This window comes from Engystomops pustulosus, chromosome 1 (assembly GCF_040894005.1).
Source record: "Engystomops pustulosus chromosome 1, aEngPut4.maternal, whole genome shotgun sequence".
NCBI classification, from domain to species: Eukaryota; Metazoa; Chordata; class Amphibia; order Anura; family Leptodactylidae; genus Engystomops; species Engystomops pustulosus.
In genome coordinates this window covers 145,537,711-145,557,753 of record NC_092411.1, presented here as the reverse complement: position 1 = coordinate 145,557,753, position 20,043 = coordinate 145,537,711, and the positions used below count along the sequence as shown (strand labels likewise).

Genomic DNA, 20,043 nt, shown 5'->3' with positions numbered 1-20,043 from the left:
GGCCTAAAACTGTCCCTAGTGGTGTTAGTATGTATTTACAGGAGATTAAATCTGGTGCAAGGCCATCAAAGGTCAAAACACCTGGGGCACCAATCTGGGTGATCCTTTAAGGCATGTTTCTTAACTTCATGCCGTCTGAAGTAGCAGGACAGTCTATTCCTGTCTGGGAAGAGGATAAATCAACTATCGCAAAGTTTGTGGAAACATGAAAATGCAGTATGATAAAAATGTCCATGGCTTCTTCATCGTCCCACTGCATGAATTTCTGGCAATATTCCTAAAAATATTTCAGTTTTCACAACAAAGAAACAATGTCATTTTTTGAAGATCAATATTCATATACATTTTTTTTTGAATGTTGTATAAAGGGGCACATAAAATCAAAAATGTGCGAAAAACTCTTTGCTCCTTTAACATAATTAGTCTAAGAATCCGAATAAGAAACAAGAAAAATAAAAAGTCACAAAGAAAATGCAAACAATAATTTGAGATGCCACTTTAGCTCATAACACCCCTTCCCTGAACTGCTTATTTCTTATCCTCCTCGACCAGTTTAAGAAGTGGGGCCCTCTGCACTCAACTACCTCGTCTGAAGGACTTATTAATCCCGTCTCTGACCATCATCAGTCTCCTACACCGCGTTGCATAATAAAAAAAACATGTTCTATCCATCAGGCAGGACTGCAAATGGATCAAAAGATTCAAGAAATAGAACAGATCAACAAACACAAAGCATAAATACAAAGGTGTGTGATCTTTTTATTTTCTGCCTTCATAAGTCAGGATTTAGCCTAATCAGTTATCGAAATATATGAATACATCAGTGAATATATTGCACATGGCATATGAGACTTTATTAAAGTCTTTTCATCTGAATTCTACTGGAATATCTGACAGCAGTAGGATACCCTTCAGCTACTTCAACATACTTAAAGTTAGGTGTCTTATCTTTCCCTTGTAGCTAGTGGTAAGGTTTTAGGAAGAGAAAGGCATACGATGCAGGGTCGCTACTAGATTCCAAGGTGCTCCTTGTTCAGGCACACAATAAAGTCTTAGTAGATCACAAGCATGGGGTTAGAGACTTAAGGGGGGAGGAGAAGTACTCCTGAGGAGGGGACAATTGTATGAAAGCAAATTCAACAGAGGGGAGGACTAGGAGTGTTGTGCACCTCCCACAACTTTCTATTTCACACTGAGCTTGTGAATGTCCTTCCCCACACTTCTCCAAATATCAGTGCAGGATGGATGTGAGTGACACTTGATCAGATTATTATAATCATTGCACAATAAACAAATCTGTCTAGAGGTGGTAAACAAACCAGCATGGCACAAGTGGCAGGAACTGTTCTCATTGCCTCACATATTGAAGGCATCAACCACAGCTTCTTCAGCTTCTGTCCACTTTGAAGACTGGATGATGTTGGATTTTCTCCCCCACCTATGTATTTATTACGCACTTTGTCACTCACTGTTGCACGTCACTGCTAGGAAGGTTGCGTTTACCCACTGCTATTTTGGAGCACTGAAGCTATGATGGTAATCATTTGGAATGTATTTTTACAAGCATTTTTACTGGCACTGGTCAAAGCAAACCAGAGGAGCTCCAGGGACCCTGCCAACTGCAAGCTCAACAAGAAAGTAAGTAAAAAGTGCTCAGCACTCTGGGGGGAGACAAAGTATATTTATTGTTCTACGCAGTTTGAGGGGCTACATGTGTTATTGCAAGTACTATTTGGGATTCCATGTTTGTAGATATTAATTTTTGGGTTTCTCATATTACTATTATTATCTATCTATAGCTATTGTGTTATATTCTTATCACTCTTACGTTTATCATGTTAGCTTATTTTCACAAGTTTTAGACCTTGCTTACACTATTATGGATCTACTCTCGCAGCCCAGTTGAGTACAGTAGGCTGTGAGGAGTATAAGGGATCTGGCTTATCATATTTAGTATGTACCATTGCAGACAAAGTTTTGTATGGCAACTTGGCTGTGAATGACAGAAGCTCACGCCACAGGTTATATTCATCCCTTATTTCTAGTTAACTTTGTGGAAAATACCCAAAATACACTGAAATCCGCAATATTGTGTATGCCATTTCCCTAATACAGACAGTCCCCTATGACCTGACTTACAGACAACCCCTAGTTACAGATGGACCCCTCTGCCCACTGTGACCTCTGGTGAAGCACTCTGGATGTTACTATAGTCCCAGACTGCAATGATCATCTGTAAAGTGCCTGTAATGAAGCTTTATTGATAATCCTTGGTCCCAATACAGCGAAAAAATTTATACAATCCAATTGTCACTGGGAAATTTTTTGTCTGGAACTACAATTATTAAATATGCAGTTCCAACTTACATACAAATTCAACTTAAGTACAAACCCAAGGAACCTATCTTGTATGTAACCCGAGGACTGCCTGTATATACATTTTAGCAGAATTGTTATACTGTAAGCAGAGGTATTCTGGGTAGGAATTTTCCTTGATTCTCCCTTCTTATAAAGCTTTGCATCAGCCAGCTATATCAAAAGCAGAAGAGTTTTCCATGTCCACCACTATGCGAGCATATAATTATGAAAACGTATTATTTTCATTTGCTATATCAAGTGCTAGAGACAAATATGTAAAGTCAAAACTAAGTAAAACTTCATGGCACTTCTAGCAGTGACAAATCACATTTGGCTATTTATTTCACTGGACAATATAGGTGCAGGACAATCGCTGATAAATTAGAACTATATACACATTGGTAGACATTTGTGTGAGTCTGTTACATTGAAAATGTAAATACATGGTACACATGGTCATTTGCCACCCATAATCTTGCATCTTTTATGCAGAATATGAAGTAGCGCTATATATATTGGTATATATTTTTGTTTCTGTCTACTACATTGAAAATGTAACTACAAGGTGGAGGAATCATTGCCCCCTACAATGGTATTGATTATGGAAACGCCACTAATAATCTTGCATCTCTTATGTGGAATAAAAGATGCCATTGACCAAAGAAGGACCTCTTACTCAATTGTCAGCAGCACAAAATGGTTACAGCCAAATGGCAGCAACTGGTAGCAGCCAAACTCTTGACCCATTCAAGGCTCCTAATGACCATATGAATTTGCAGACCAAGCCCTCTTGCACATAATAGTGTTTTTGCCATGTGGTAGCTGTTTTTTTATGGCAACCACTTGGCCACAGTGTATTATATAGTATAATCCTCATGGCCAGTGTTTTCGCAGCCATGAGGATGAGCTGATTTTGCCATCAAAGGGTATGTAAATCATTGTATGCATTGTAAGTCCTTAGTCCTTAAGCAACAATATAAACATATAAATAACGATTAATGATGGTTAGAACTATCTATGATAGAAAATTAATATTTATGTGAAATTTAATTGTCACAATGAGTCAAAAATGTTTACTTTTCATGATGGGCTTAATGACTGTCATTACTGATCATCTTTACAGTTAGATTGTTCCACAGCCTATCCTAATGGAAGAAAGGTGAGTTCCACCAAAACACAAATTACTTTTTGCTGGCAGTATTTCCAGTTTGGTAATCGGTTTTAGTTTTGTGCATTGTAGTAAACAAAATTAGAAAATAGTTTTATGACGGCTGTTGACCATTGAGCTTTCATGCTAATGCACTATTGTAAGAGCCTTTCTCACAGTTTGATACCATATCTCTTCAGCAACTAAGACACAAAACTCCCTGCTGACAACTGTAAACATGATAGTGAAAAGCCATAAAGTACACAACTCCATAAGAAGGGATGACTACAGTGTAAATGAGCCAGGAATGGCAACAAGTATAAAGCAGTGCAGCTGTATCTCACACTCACCATGAAACTCTAGAGGAGGACCTGATATACTTAATTCTATAGGCACCCAAGGCGGTATTTCCAGTTGGTGCAGCCCAAGGCAGTGTGTGGAGAAACACCTCAAATTAACAATTGTGTCGACAACATGCTCATTCCACATCACCCAAAACTAGGTAATTAAAAGATAATAAACCGATAAATGAATAATAATATCATATATTTTATGGTAAATAGAACCCTATAGGTAACCCCTGCTAATCTTTAAATTCACATTACAATGTGTACCATGTGCGTTAAGACATACATTATTTTAGATTCTTTCCCCACACTATTTTTTGGTTTGGGGTGTTTATAAAGTGTGCTTGGTGCCTTACAAATTCTCAGAGTTGTTCAAAGATAGCATTGCATATTATCTAAAGGTCCAGAAAAGTTGGCCTAACTTTCCAATGTTGGTGGGACTAACCAACTAGATTATATGTTCAGGTATTTCTTAAGTGTAACTTTTCAAACTTTTCCTAATCCTTTCATTTTCCTTGGAAAACACATACATGCTTTGCATCATGAGCTTTTCTGTGCTTGAGGAGTGATGAGGAATAGTTGATGGATGAACAAGCAATTGGAGATGAGTAAACAGGGACACTTCAGCCATTGCTTACTTTAATTTAATAGTTTTTTTTACATATGCAATAGTGTAAATGACGAGCAATAATGCAGAATTCCTAAATCTATCCATTATATTTACTTACATTGGGATAAAATATAATAATTGTTCTTTCCCATACTGTTCAGTTTTGTCAGCCGTATATGCCATGCGGCATTTGTATGAGTAACATAAACCTTTACTATACAAGAAGTTATCAGCCTTAACAAAACTGTGTAAAATAATGAAACCATCACTTCCTCTCCTGATGTTGTCACATGGAAATTCAGTTTCTACTGATGAATGGAAGAAGTACACATACTGGTGAAACTCAATCTCCAGGCTGATTTAATGTTAGACAATGTTTACACGGTATAGTATGCACTGAGCTTCTTGGTCGCATTTGCACTTTTATACAGCAGTGTTGCACATGAAAAAGAATTCAGATGTTATGCTATGATTTGTGGCCAGGATGGCAAGATTTACACTATTCCAGCATAGATTGCAAGGGGGGCTGCCTCTCCTCACCTTTTTTTAAACCCTACTTTACTGTCCCCAGGGGCATTCAGGTCCATGACAGAAAGGGGTTTAAAGAAAATATATCCTCTCTCTCTAAGGCCACTTCCTCACTCATGTGTGAAAACAGCCATACATAACATGTACTGTTGCGGTACAAGTTGCATACGTTGTTGCGTTTTTCAATGGGCAATACGTCCATCCATTTTGATGGACATATTGCCCACCATGCGAGAAAAATAGAGCAGGCTCTGTCTCTCCACATAAGTACGGGCATGCCACACTTCTCTCTATGGAGAGGGGAGGGGTGAGCGGCACTCACAGCAATCCTCTCCATCGTGTTGCAGTGTGCTCACATCAGTGTGAAAGTAGCCTTAAAGGGAACCTGTCACTACATTTGCACATATACAGCCAGTGACGGGTTTCTATAGAGCTCTATTAACTGAATGACACCCTTCTTTTAGCCAAAAATTTTTCACTTACATACACATAAATCACCTTTTATCTTATATCACCTGGCATCAGAGGGGGGGGGTGTCCTTCTTGGCCGGCCCCACCCTTCTAATCCTCCCCATGCCTTCTGCCTCCTTACGGGTCTTAGTTGATGTCATGTGACCAGAGTGACATCATCTCAGGTCCTTTAGCTTCTTAACAATAGCAAACTGTACCCCATGCATGTATCTGACCACATGAAGTCACAGCAGCCTCCATGGACTTCTACTCTCCTCTATCATCCATAGAGACTTCTGTGATTTCATGTAATCACATACATGGTGTACAGTTTGCTATTCTTAGAAGGCTGAGAGACCATTCGATGATGTCACTGGTCACATGTCATGAATGTAACAGAAGGCACCATGTAAAAAGATTGACACAATATTTCCCATCTGTACATAGAGCTTTATATGTCTGTAGTTGAATATTAGCAGATGGTCCCTAAGTACAAGGAGGCAGAGCAGTGATTTGAAGAGACACAGAGCTGTCAGTTACAATAATGGGATGTGGTTCACTGCCAGCCTGAGAGAGAGAAGAGTCACAAACATCAGAAATGAGTCACAAAAGCTAATTTGCATATCAGAAAAATAGCTGTAATTAAGATACAGTGCCTCACTGGAAGCTAATTTCGGGTCATGTAGGGAGGACTTGTAACCCATTATCAGCAGGCATTGTTAGTCGGGGGGGGGGGTCAAAATCTGGTGACAGGTCCTCTTTAAGTATGTACTTTGAATCCTTACAAACTAGCTTAAGGTCACCCTCTTCAGAGCCAAACAGATATCCCCAGCTTAGTCATTTAGTACACCCCATTCTCAGGAACATCAACTTACCACACATCATCACACTTTGGGAAATATACTGTTAATTACCACATGCCAAGGGTCTTGTTTAATATATTTACTGGGGCCTGGTTCACTTTGCTTTCATATTTATCTTTTGTCCCAAAATGGAAAACAGACTGTTATTTTAAAGTTTTAATGCAGTCCTTATCAGGATAGCACATGTGGGGCAGGCTTCGCTGGGGCAGGTGACATGTTGGGGTTACAAGCTGTTTCCCCCTACCTCACAACAGGTCATTAACTTCTTTTTCTGGCTGCAAAACAGGCTATTGTTGATTCCTAGAGTAGGGTGGCATTGATTTTTCTGAAATTCAAAGGAACCTGTCACCAGGCTTTACCCTATTAAACTACTAGCACCCTCAGGTAGGGTATGAAATGTCCCTTGTCAGAATTCCCTCTTTTTACATATTAAAAAAAATCCCTTAAAGTTAGACAAATATGACTCTTCTCAACTCCAAATGAGATGAGTCAGGTTAAGAGATTGTAGGGATAGTGTAACTTCAGAAGCCCTTTTCTACCGTTCTATAGAACCTAGAAGCATGCTTATGGCTTTGTGAGTTTCCAGAGATAAAGACAGATGAAGGAATACTTACAAATGCCTATATGTCCAGGTCTGGAATTCACAGAACATTTGATAGATGAAATTCTTATCTTTAATATGAAGTAGCATGTTTCTTGCTACTATAGAACCAAAGATACAGGCTTCTGAAGAGACGCTAACCCTGCAACCAATAAACTTGACTCGTCTCACATAAAAATGTATGACACTTCTCATTAACTCTGACACTTCACATTTCATACTGAAGGAATTAGTAGTTTAGTGGGGTAAAACCTGATGGCAGATTCCCTTTAAAGGGGTATTCCCACAAAGACAAGTTTCTCAAATATACTCAGGATAACAAAATAACATATTAACAAAAATTGAGGATTTCACAGATATGATTTCAACCTGTCTCTATCAGTCCAGATAAGTTCTTTATCCAGGGAGAAGGAGGGAGGCACATCACATCTAACAGTGTTTGTGGCAGAACATATATGTAGCAGGGCTGAGCTGTAATATGCATGTCATGGATCTCATCATCTCTGAGCTGTCTCATCTCTCTGTGTGTCAGATATTAGTACAATTTTCAGAAGATAAATGAAAGTCTATATAAACCTTGTACCTGAAAATCTAACCCCACTGTCAGCTCACAGAACTAGATCGATCATGTTGTGTCTGTTTAGAGAGTCCCTGCCCACACTCTGTAATCTTACACTGACCATCACTGAGCAATAAAAGCTAAAACAGCAATAAAAACTAAGTAAAATTGTAAAGAAAGGGGTTTAAAATTATCTTTACTGTGTAAGCATCACTAGGGTTGGAAGTATTTGAGTATTTTCTTTTGTACAGCCTCTCTTTTCTCTCTCTCTCTCTAGGTATTATCGTCTGGCTCATGTGCATGGGAATACCTCTCTTCTTCCCTCTCTCTATTCTCTCCCACCTTTCTGCATTTTACTTATTTTTCTCTGTGGTTTGGCTATTATGGCAGCCTTTTATCCTGATTACTTTCTGACATTTTAATGATGCTTGTTTGTACCATAGTTTATATTGCTTATTGCATTCACTGTGGAGCTTTAAAGGGAACCTGTCACCAGGGACCTAATTTTCACTAAAGACAGGTTGCAGAAGCCCATTATAACTTCATTGCAAATAGGTCTTACAGTTTTCTCTAAGCATTTGCATTACAATATCATTTTGCGTTATAACTTACCTTGCACCTTGACAGAATTCATTATTTAGTCCTAGGGATTTGTTTTGGTTTGGATGCATTTCAAAAAATAACATGTGATTTGCATGTGCTGCAGACTGATAAGCCCTTGGCCCGCACCTTTGTTCTCCAGTACAGCTCCTCCCTCTTCCACTGATGTCAGCTCCCCAGGCTGTGCGCTCTGTGAAGGAGCAGGAGGGGGGGAGCTGTACAGGAGCACAGAGGTGGGGGCCAAGAGCTGAGCAGTCTGCAGCACTGACAAGGCACATGTTGTTTTTTGCGTCTCGTGCATGGTATCTTTACTGTACCACTGGTCCCTTATAAGTAGGCTTAGGTAGAATTATTATCAACCTAACAGAAGAAATCACAAAAAGGGCTCATGCACACAAATGCCACAAACTGGGCAGATCATAAGGACTGCACACTAAGCAGGACAGAAGTCCCTGCATTGTTCCTCTGCCAGCCAAACAACTGCTCCATTACTGTATTACCATATATACTCGAGTATAAGCCGAGTTTTCAGCACAAAAAATGTGCTGTAAAAAAAACTCTAACTTGGCTTATGCTTCAGTCAACCTTTACGATGCCCCTGCAGGTTATCTTCTGTCTTCATCACCTGGCTCCCAGCACAGCACAGTCCTGTCGCACACACCATGACGTCAGCCGCTTCCCGACATCTTAGTGTGCGCACCGCCATCGGCACTGGCTATATACTGTGGGCATGTGCTGGCAGGCTATATACTAGGCTTATACTCGAGTAAATAGGTTTCCCCAGTTTTTGTGGTAAAATTAAGTACCTCGGCTTATACTTGGGTCGGCTTATACTCGAATATACATGGTAACTATTACATTGCTGGTCAGCCTGCAGATGGCACGTTCTTGCATTATATTTCTATATAATGAAGGGACACTTGTCCACTGTACTGTGCACAGTGCCGGTGATTAGGCCCACACACGGGCCAGTTTCCACAGGCTTCACACATTTGTGTGCATGAGCTCAGATATTTATTTTATTTAGGGGTAATTCTCTCTGTATTCTGCACAAATGAGTTTCAGAAATCTGTCAAATGATGGCATTCATTCAAGCGATTAGTATAAGTAGAATTGGCATGATGTTATTTGCGATGTGTGGGAAGAGGACGGTTAATGAGATCCTGTGGGTGAGATAAAGTTATGTGGTATGTTTGCCTAGTCTCTTCCTCTTTACTAGGAACTGTTTATTTTAGTCAATTCTCATCTCCCCGCCAAGCACTTCATTCACTGGAACCTGAACCTCTTCCTCTGCAACCAATGATCAGAGGAGGCTGGAGTCTCTAGACATAACCATTACTGCTTCATTAGCTCCCTTTATTCCATCTCCTGTTCCCATTATGGCACTTTCCATTTGCATTTTAATGAACTGAGATTCACACTGTTAGCTCTACCTTTCTTATACAAATCACACAATTAAGGTTAAAGTTTATTCTTTAACATGCAGCACCTTTTACGTTGTATGTAAATTGTGAATAACTCCACTCTCACTGCTTGTATTACTACAATTGGGTGTCTCTTACAGTAGATTCAGTTTTCTATTCTTTTTTTTTTTTTACTTATTCAGACGTTTAGGAAACAGACATAAAAAATTTCTTTATTGTCCTTGTAAACCAATCTCAACACATTTTTCATTTTTCTAAAACACAATATGAAATTTAAGTTGTGCTTCAGGTGAACATGAAAACAAAACCACAGACTGAACGCAGTGCACAGGATGGGAGTCCTTGTATCATACAAAAATATGATGCCATGACTCACTGATCGAACTGTAGTCCTGCCGTTACAACCACCTGCTGGACTCATACATGCAAGACACTCGTGTGAAAAAGCCCTAATAAATATCTCATCCACGTGCTGAAAAAAAATGCAAAGGAAATTTAAAGGGATATTCTCATCTGGACATTCACATTTAATTTAATTCATCTACCATACATATACAATTCTTCAATTGGATGTTATTTTATGAAGATAATATCCCATAAATGTAGCCATATGGTCCCTTAGAAATGGTGAACAACTGTCCTTTGATACAACCACTGCTGCTATAGGAATTGTGAAAAAGCATATGAAATACTGGCAATTTACTGCATGTCCCACAACTGTACTGTGGGACATGCAATTGAAGAAATGTATATATGTGGCAGATTAATTTAATAATATAATATGAATGTCCAGGTGAGAATACTTTATTAAATCAGCTGCAGGTTAAGAATCTATAGGTTACTAATCATTGCTGCATGTTGCATTCAACCTTTCTAGTGTTGAGCTACACCCCTGCTGCAGCAAAGTTTTGGCTGACATTCCATAGCAATCGCCGCTCATTTGTCCCAGACTATAAGCAATTTTATAAATCTTCCCAATTATGCCCAAAAACATAATACATGCGTGACAATATAATTTTCTATGTGCTATGCATAGTTATTTAGAAATGCAGCAATTTGCCTTTCTTTTTACCTAAGGGGCTCTGTTAATGCTGGAGAATTGTCTTTCTTTCTTGTTTTGAGTTAACTTGTTTGGGGGTTTAAATCATAAAACTAGACAATTAAAGGGAGATATCGGGAATTAATATGTGGGGGATAAGTAAATCCAAAAAATTATTAGAACCCTAATGCAAACTGACATTAGTTTATGCATAAGTCATGATTAAACGAGGATAAATGTTCAGCAAAAATGACGAAAAAATTGTAATGAGATGTTTAAAGGGAACCCGTCACCACTATTTTCACAAATACAGGTAGTGACAGGTTCCTATAGAGCTCTAGTAACTATCTGACACCTTGCTTGTAGCTAAAAAATATTCCCCTGAGATTCCCATATATTCAACTTTATAGTTTTATCTGATAACTAAGCATGGCTACAGCGTGTCCAGGTGGGCGTGGCCTCCTCAGGCTAAATCCAGCAGCTCCTCCCCATCCTATCTCTCTATGCTGCTATAATGTCATGTGACCAGGGTGACATCATCACAGGTCCTATAGCTTTTGTTACATTAGGAACTGTACACTAAGCATATATGTCATGAAATCACAGCATATTTTATCACATGAAATCACAGCAGCCTGCATGGAGAGGAGTAGAAGTCCATGGAGGCTGCGGTGATTGTTTTATGTGGTCAGATATGTACATGGGGTATAGTTTTCATATTAAGTAGCTCAAGGACCTTTGATGATGTCACCCTGGTCACATGACATTAGGCCACGCCCCAGTGGACTCGCTCCAAAGCTGCATAGATACCCGGCAAGATTATAACTCTGATTTTATGGGGATCTGAGGGAAACTACTTTTAGCTACAAGCAGCGTGTCAGATAGTTACTAGAGCTCTATAGGAACCTGCCACTACCTGTATTTGTGAAAATAGTGGTGACGGGTTCCCTTTAAACCACCAACAATCTATCAATGCTTTCTGATATTTATCCTTCTGAGATTCTGAAGATTATAGTTCAGTTCTTAAAGCTGATGTGTTGGAAGATGAAAATATGAACAAACATAAGTGACTCAGTGACTTTGAACAATGTGTATCATAGTATCATAGTATGTAATTCTGGAAAAAGACATAGGTCCATCAAGTCCAATAAAAACAAATGTTTTATCCCCATAACCTGTGATAATTTTGCTCTCCAGAAAGGCTTCCAGGCCTCTCTTGAACATGTACATAGAGTCCGCCATAACAACCTCCTGCGGCAGAGAGTTCCATAGTCTCACTGCTCTTACAGTAAATAATCCCTGTCTATGGTGATGGTAGAATCGCCTCTCCTCTAGGCGTAGAGGATGCCCCCTTGTCCTGGCCACAGGCCTAGGTATAAAAAGATCTTTGGAGAGATCCTTGTACTGCCTGTTCAGGTATTTGTACATTGTAATGAGGTCTCCCCTCAGTCGTCTTTTTTCTAAGCTGAATAACCCCAAGCTATGTTGGCTAGATGACTATCCCTTCAATATGGTGCACACGTATGTGTTCAGCTTCAGTAAGCTACTCTGACTAATAAATGAAAAATCATGGCTGGATGGTGATCATACTGATTTTGTAAATTGCAAATTAACTGTTTTGTTCAAGATATTAATGTAACCAAAATTAATTATAAACATAGGAATTGATGAAATTTTTGTGATATGTTTTTTCTTTTGCTTGTACATTGCTCAAATACCATTACTACCCACTGCAAAATTTATTGGGCACAGATGGATACTGTGTCATATGTACCTTGCAGCAATATAAAAACCTACTTCTACGACAATTACAAAGAAAGATGGGAATAGCCCTCTTACTGTAACAGTGTAGCTGGCTTTTCACATGCATGGGATTATGTACTGTAGATGTGTATGGTGTGAAGGAAGTGCTGGCTTGTTCTGCTGTGTTTCCTAATTGGTTTGTTTGCATGCCAATAGACCACTGCTGTGCCTAGGGGCTGTGAACATAATGCAATCCAAGATGCTAAATTTCCTTTACTAAATCTGAATGTTTTCTATCTTTTCTGTGGGCAAAAATAACTCGAGAAGTTATATATTTTCTGTTAAGCGCGTAGAACTGATTTATTACTATCTAGGTTCTCCCATATACCATGTACATTTTGAATATAGCAACCCTAAATAATAATAATAATTTTATATATATATATATATATATATATACATATATATTTATATATATATAGATAGATATATTCTGCAGCTCTTTACAGATCATGAAGTACATATATAGGCAGTCCCGGGTTACAAAGAAGATAGGTTCCATGGGTTTGTTCTTAAGTTTTATAATTGTAGATCCAGACAAAAAATGTTACTACAATTGTAGTTTCCAAATTTTATGCTGTAATGGGACCAAGGATTATCAATAAAGCTTCATTACAGACAATTGACAGCTGATCATTGCAGTCTGGGACCATAGTAATGCATCCAGAGAGCTTCACCAGAGGTCACAGTGGGCAGAGGGGTCCGTCTTTAACTAGGGGTCATCTGTAAGTCAGGTGTGCATATATAACATATAGAGTAATATAACATAGTCAAATGAAACAATAGGAATGAGAGCCCCACTCATAAGACAACATGTAATTTTGGCTTTGTCAGACAACAGAGCCCACATCTTATATGAACAACACACAAACCACTACTATTCTCTATTTTATAAATTCTGTACTTCAAAGATTTTTATTTTTGATATTTGGGTTTATTTTGAGTTTACCTGTCTTGATGCGCTGATGGGGCGCTGTTGATATAAAACAAGTATTTGTTGATTTGTAACCATAGTGAGGTATAAATGCCCAAAGTGTCAATGACTTCAAATGTCAGTTTGGAATCTTTTTCATTGTTTGGCTACCTGAATTACCTGTACATGTGTATAAACATCTGCTAGGTTACAGCATTTGGATCCAATTATCCATGAGCGTTCACAGCTAATCCCTGCAGCTATTGTTGCGGAGATTACATATTTTCATAAAATTACTTTCAGCTTCCACTCTAAAACCTGTTTTTGCTCATTTCTCTAGTTGAACCTTGACCTGTACCCAGCCTGGATGGTGGAAAAGTTTATCTATGGCCTATTTAAGATAAACATGATTCTGATGCTAAAAATCCTGCAGGGTGAACTTTTTCTTTTGTGATTTTTTTTTGTCAGAATCTAAAATTCAAAAACATAGTCCACAACAGATTGTAAATGTGGTTGTGCATGTCACATTCTTGGTCCTTGATTTGAAGAAATTCACATTGGCTTTGGAGACTATTCAACTGATAAACTCCAATGGACCCCACTCTAACTCAATTGGATTCATCTGGCAACAATGGTATTGTACATTATGAATGGAAGACATTGGCTCACATTTATCAAAAACATTGCAAACTGCTCTATGTGTAGTTTGCCTGTGGAGTGTGCAGAGTGCGCCTGATTCATGAATTGTGGCGCACATTCTTCATGAATCTGGCACCTTCTGCACTGCTCTGGAAGTGTGCACCATTTTTTTTTCGGTGCACTTTGTTCATGCTGCAGAATTGTGGCGCAGACAGAATTGTGGCGCACATCGGACAGAGTTGTGGCGCGCAGTCTCACTGAGCAGTAACACACCCCTTTCGGTGCAAATTTTCTCTGTCTTGTCAGACACAGTGAAGCGCCAACACAAAATTGGCGCAGACACTTTATAAATACATGTGCAAGCATGTCACACAGGAAACTGGCACAAACACTTTAATAAATGTAATGTTAATGCAGAAAGAAGGAAGGAAGGAAGCCATGGATAACAAATATAAGAAGAAGTCTCAGGGCCTGGATCTATGAACAAGTGTCCCTGGTTTAACCATGTCAAATTTTGAAGGCAGATTTCCTTTAACAACTCTGAAGTGTAAATTGTCTCCACTGACAAACATATGAGTGGAAATGAAGGACCTTGTTATATAAAGCAGTTTGAGCCTTCTTTGAAATCTGAACTTTCATCTGACCCCTGCCACCACATTGTGAGTTGTCAGATTTGTATTTGGAATAAATTAAATTGAACTTGAGTTCAAAGACTTTAAAAGACAGAACATTTCAGACAAAGGCAATTAAGTTAATATAATCAGGGATTTCAGTTCTCACACAATAGCCACATGTTCATCATGGAAACCTGCATTTTTTAATCATCATACCGATTCTATTGATCTTTGATCTTCTTCATTAAGATAATTTAAAGCTACTATGTGATTTGTGCTGGCGATTAGGAGTTTTTGCCATGAAAAAATGGCCACACTCATGTTATCATTATAATGATTGAGGAGAAAGGCTGAAGCTTTGTAATGCTCTTTTTTTATTTTTCAGCAAAGCCATCTGAACTCCTTTCTCTGGACCATCAAACGAGATCCTCCTTCATACTTCTTTGGCACCATTCATGTCCCATACACAAGGGTGTGGGATTTTATCCCAGAAAACTCTAAGAAAGCTTTCCAGCAGAGCAATATTGTGTATTTTGAGTTGGATTTGACAGATCCCTACACAATCTCTGCACTCACCAGTTGCCAGATGCTGCCTCAGGGTGAGAATCTACAAAGTGTTCTTCCTAGGGATATTTATCGCAGACTCAAACGTCATTTGGAATATGTTAAACTCATGATGCCCTCTTGGATGACTCCAGATCAAAGAGGAAAAGGTCTTTATGCCGATTATTTATTCAATGCCATTGCTGGAAACTGGGAACGAAAAAGACCTGTATGGGTGATGCTCATGGTGAATTCCCTCACAGAGATTGACATTAAATCAAGGGGGGTCCCAGTATTGGATTTGTATCTTGCTCAGGAAGCGGAGCGTCTCAAAAAGAGAACTGGGGCAGTTGAGAAAGTAGAAGAACAATGTCACCCGCTTAATGGGTTGAATTTTTCACAGGTAAGGCTATTATTTCCATATTAAGAAATATTAACTATGCATAAATCTGCATGTAATTATTCAAAGTGCATCCTTCCTGGACATCTGCTCTGCATAGCTATGACAATTGCCACAAAAAATAAGAGATTATATTTTATTATTTTTGCCATGATCATTGATTATTTGATTATACAAAACAGAATTTACATGATTTACCTGATGACAGGTGGCCTCATTAGTGCAGAATCAGTTAATGGCAGGCGGCACAATAGTTTTCCCTGTACTGCCACTATTAGCTTAGTATACCCTCATAGTCTTTGTAATAAGGCTTTGTCCAGTGCAGTCATTATTGCTTTCCAAACATTCTTTGACTTTTATTAACATTTCTGAAAGTATGAGAGTTGCTGTTAATGCTTTCATGTATCATTAAGTAATATTGCATAGAATATGGAATAAAGAGATGTTCATACACAGAAACAGCTATGGCTATTTTAGAAAATGCACAACAATATAGTTTTGCTTATATTGTTCTATTGTCACTTCCAGTACAATATGGCGAACATTTGGATATGTTCCTTCAACAAGGTGCCATTACTGCAGAGGTGGTGGTGCAGCTTACCTCTAATATCCAAAAATGTTCCTTTTATTGTTAAAAGTTGATTGACATCTCTTATTGCTGGTATCTGACACCCTCCTACATTTTAAGACTGGACTGCAAATGAATGTTGTCCAACCCCCTACTTTTGTTTGATCAATTGGGTATGGAGATTGAGTAAAATAGATGAACATGTTGGATTTTAACATGTTCTCTTCACAGCTAAAACATTGGTGCCCTGTTCTTTGGAGGTACTGATATAAGGTTCCAGTTATGGCTTCAAGTTCTGGTAGCGTATGCTATATTTTCTTTTTTAATTTCATCTATGACCAAATAACTAAGCAGAAAAATTTTAGGCACTATATTCTCCAACATCTCTACCCATAATTCCAGTTAAATTTTAAATAAATAGAATAGTTATTCCGATTGCCTCTTTAATCCTTCATGAAGTTACTCCATTTGGAGCCAAAAGTGATTAATAAAACACTCTTATCACTTAAAGATGGAATTAGAATTACCAAGACTTTGTACACAATTTTATCTACAAAAGAAGGGCTAGCATTCACAGCCTTCTCACCTTCAACTCCTGAAGTTATCAGTGAGTTGAAATCACCAGAAGGTATCTTGTGAAAGGTGACAGCTGTAAAAATATTTAACTGTGAAAAGCCCATCCATTGAAACAGATAGGAGTCTATGAAGAGGAGGAAATGGGTGACAGAGGTAACAATAACATAGAACAGAAGGTGGATGATTGAGAAGACAATGGTCACATACTATCTAGGGAAAATGTTCATTCATAATAACATTAGTGTTAAGGAGAACTCCAGTTTCGGTGTTTTTCAAACTTCTTTTGTTGATTGCTTTGTGAATTTTAAGCTATTCTTCTAGTGTTTTAGGAAAATTCTGGTATTACCATGTTAGCCAAAATTACTCTTTTTCAGTGTTAAATACAAAATGTTTAAGGATTGATATCTGGCTAATATTGGCTAATCAGAAAAATTGACCTCTATTTCAGCAGTACCATGGCTGACTTGGGCATTATTGGCCATAAATTAAAGATAAACATAAGTAGGTTGGACATTTTTAGTTGAGGAGTTTTGTACAAATGACATGAACAATCAAGTATATTAAAACCTTTTTTGAGGACCAACTATCTCTGAAAGATATTTAGTTCTAATATTTATTATACCTACTACTAGAGATGGTAAATTATCTTAGATTCGATTCGTAGAAGCTCTGTTAAATTTTTCAAAAGATTTGGTTTGGGTCTGAATCAAATTGGTCTGAACTGATGTTGCTCCTTTTCTCCTTTAAATTGCTATATTACCCCATTAGCCCATTACCCCTATTATATTTAATAATATTAATTGTGCATTGGTTTTCATTTTCACCATACCCGTATTTGCAAACGTTCACACTATAAGTTCAGTGAAACTTGTAAAATTGACCAAGGATTGTCCAACTCCAAACACATTGCTGCCAAATTTCTAATGTGTTTGAGTAAATAAACAAAAAGCTTGACTTACCAGTCCATTCCCCCACAAGTCCATCCATAATCATTGCTGCAGCTCTGTTGGGTCTGTTGTCCTTTAAGGTGCCATCTGCGAGCGGGTCATCACTACATCAATCACTGACCTCAGTAGTGACATGGCACCTGATGTGACAACAGAACCATTAAAGTTGTATCGGCAATTACTAAGAGACCTTCAAGGGAACAGATAGGTGAGTAACACTATTTTTATTAACGCAAACACTTTGTTGCATTCAAGCAGCAGTGTGCTTAAAGGGAACCTGCCGGTAGTAACTGAGCTTATAAACCACAACCAGTATTTTGTGAAGCAGCTTAACAACTTCCAGATAATGTAGCTTTCATGGAGCCGCATGATGGAATCATCCAGATAATCAACTTTGAAGTAAGAAGTAAATTGATTGTATAAAGAATGTCAGAGAGTTTAGCATCGAAGTTAAGGTCTCCTCGCATCAGACCCCCCTCTGCGGTGATTGACATAATTCACCAGACTTTGAGAGAGCAAGTTATTATGTTCCTGGACTCAAGACCATCAATTATTGAGAAGGGGGATTTCGAGTCAAGAAAAACTTTCACTTCAAAGTTGATTTTATGGATGATGCCACCACATTGGGCCATGAAAGAAACATGATCTGGAAGCTGTTGATCTATCTAAAAACATACTTGTAGTGGTTTATTAGGCAAATTTCTGCCAACAGGTTCCCTTCAAGTTTAACATATAAAGACCAGTTTAGGACAGCCACAATGTAGCCACCATGGGAGCGCCTATGGTTCTACTGAATTGAACAGAAGGTATAAGCAAGGTCTTGACATTGTGGTATAGTTGCATTCGATGCACTGAAAGTGACCATAGAGATATCTATATTGTATCTTCTACTTTTCCATAAGAATCCAAACAGCATATTATGATTATATGGCACAGACCTAACATTACCATAAAGAATCAGCAATTTTATACTATATATTAATGCTGAATTCCTCAGTTGACTCCTCAGATACTCCCTATTGTATTTTGTAGTAAAGATATCCTTAGTCATTTATGGATGAATTGGTCTAATACACTTAAACAAGGTCAAATGGGCAATGCAGGGAAAATCTGCAAGTCATGATCTAATGGGTTACTGGATGACTGAGCTTTTAAAATCAATGCTACTCGAAATGTGGAGGAGCTGATGATAATTTAATGATTCCTGAATTGCAGTATAGGGATATCTACTGTAAAAGAGCACCATGCAAATGAATGCTTTTATGGCTAATCTACTCTATGAAGATAAACAAGCAATTAAGGCAGTAAGAAGTTTCTTTTATTGTGAAGATAGGTTAGATAAGATAAACTTGTGTTAACTGTATAATCCCATTTACTATGTTAAGTGAAGATGATCTTGTATATTTTGAAAAACATTCTTCAGTACCACAATATAGGTTTTTCTCTTGAAATCTACTTCTTTTATGGTGTTTTCATTAGTATTTTTGTAATTGTGTTATGTAAATGATTGGTACAATGGGCATGTCAGAGTATTAAAAGAGTTTTCCTGGAACAACCATACACCTTAGATAGCTAACACTAAAATGTTAACCATTGAAAAACATACTCAGTTGAGTATTTAACATTTGGAAGAGACATCACCATAAACATTTATGATCAGATAGGCCAAATTAAATTGGCAAATTTGACTGATTGTATTGTAATGCCACTGGCCGCTTTAAGATGTTGATGAGCAACTATTCAAGTATAAGTACCTTTTATACTGACTATTCAGGTTTCATACGGGTTGGATCGTAATAAAGATGAATAATGTTTTCTGGAAAACATCGTAAGGATGAGCAATTGAAATATATTTAAAAAACTACATGTTTCAGTTTAGTTTTTTTAAGACAATATATTCTGGAAACAATATAACTAAATACTCATTATTTTACTCATACAGTCCTAGGTTTTGCTTTAAAAAAACATAAAAATGTGCACATTATAAATTAGACCTATGATTTTTCAAAGAGAAAGAATCTTCCCTTTATTTTACAACTCTGGAACATGTTTTTAACCTCCCAAACCGGAGGACTCAATTGTTATCTTTTAGTATACAAAGAGTGGCTAACACTTCACAAAGAATCTTTTTCAAACGGAAAAGTAACTCTGTAACACAGTGATGGCAAACCTTTTGGAGACAGAGTGCCCAAACTACAACCAAAATCCACTTATCTACCGTGAAGTGCCAACATGGCATTTGAAGCAGTAACTTATTGCTACCTATTCTTCCACATCTTTCAATCGTATCGGCCCCCTGAGGCAAATTCAGACTATCATTGTAGCTTCTCTGCAGAGTCTCTCAGCACTTTTCCTGCAGTTCCAAACAGACAATGAAGTGTTGCTTTAAAATAGTGCTGAGAGCAGCATCTCTTCCTGGGACTGCAGAAAGTTTTGGTGGATTTGGTTCTATTTGGTGAACTCTGTCCTGGGCAATGGTCTGAGTGCTCACAGAAATTGCTCCCGTGCCATAGG

At 38.0% G+C, this 20,043-nt stretch overlaps 1 protein-coding gene across 1 annotated transcript in view; it reads left to right on the top strand.

Moving 5' to 3' along the window:
* The first annotated feature begins 1,225 nt into the window (after window positions 1–1,225).
* Window positions 1,226–20,043, top strand: part of TRABD2A (TraB domain containing 2A) — a 56,497-nt gene continuing 37,679 nt past the window's right edge. The window contains exons 1-2 of the mRNA XM_072126549.1: window positions 1,226–1,638; window positions 14,881–15,441. Coding sequence (XP_071982650.1) covers window positions 1,531–1,638; window positions 14,881–15,441 — 669 coding nt within the window. The 5' untranslated portion in view covers window positions 1,226–1,530. The remainder of the gene's footprint in view (window positions 1,639–14,880; window positions 15,442–20,043) is intronic.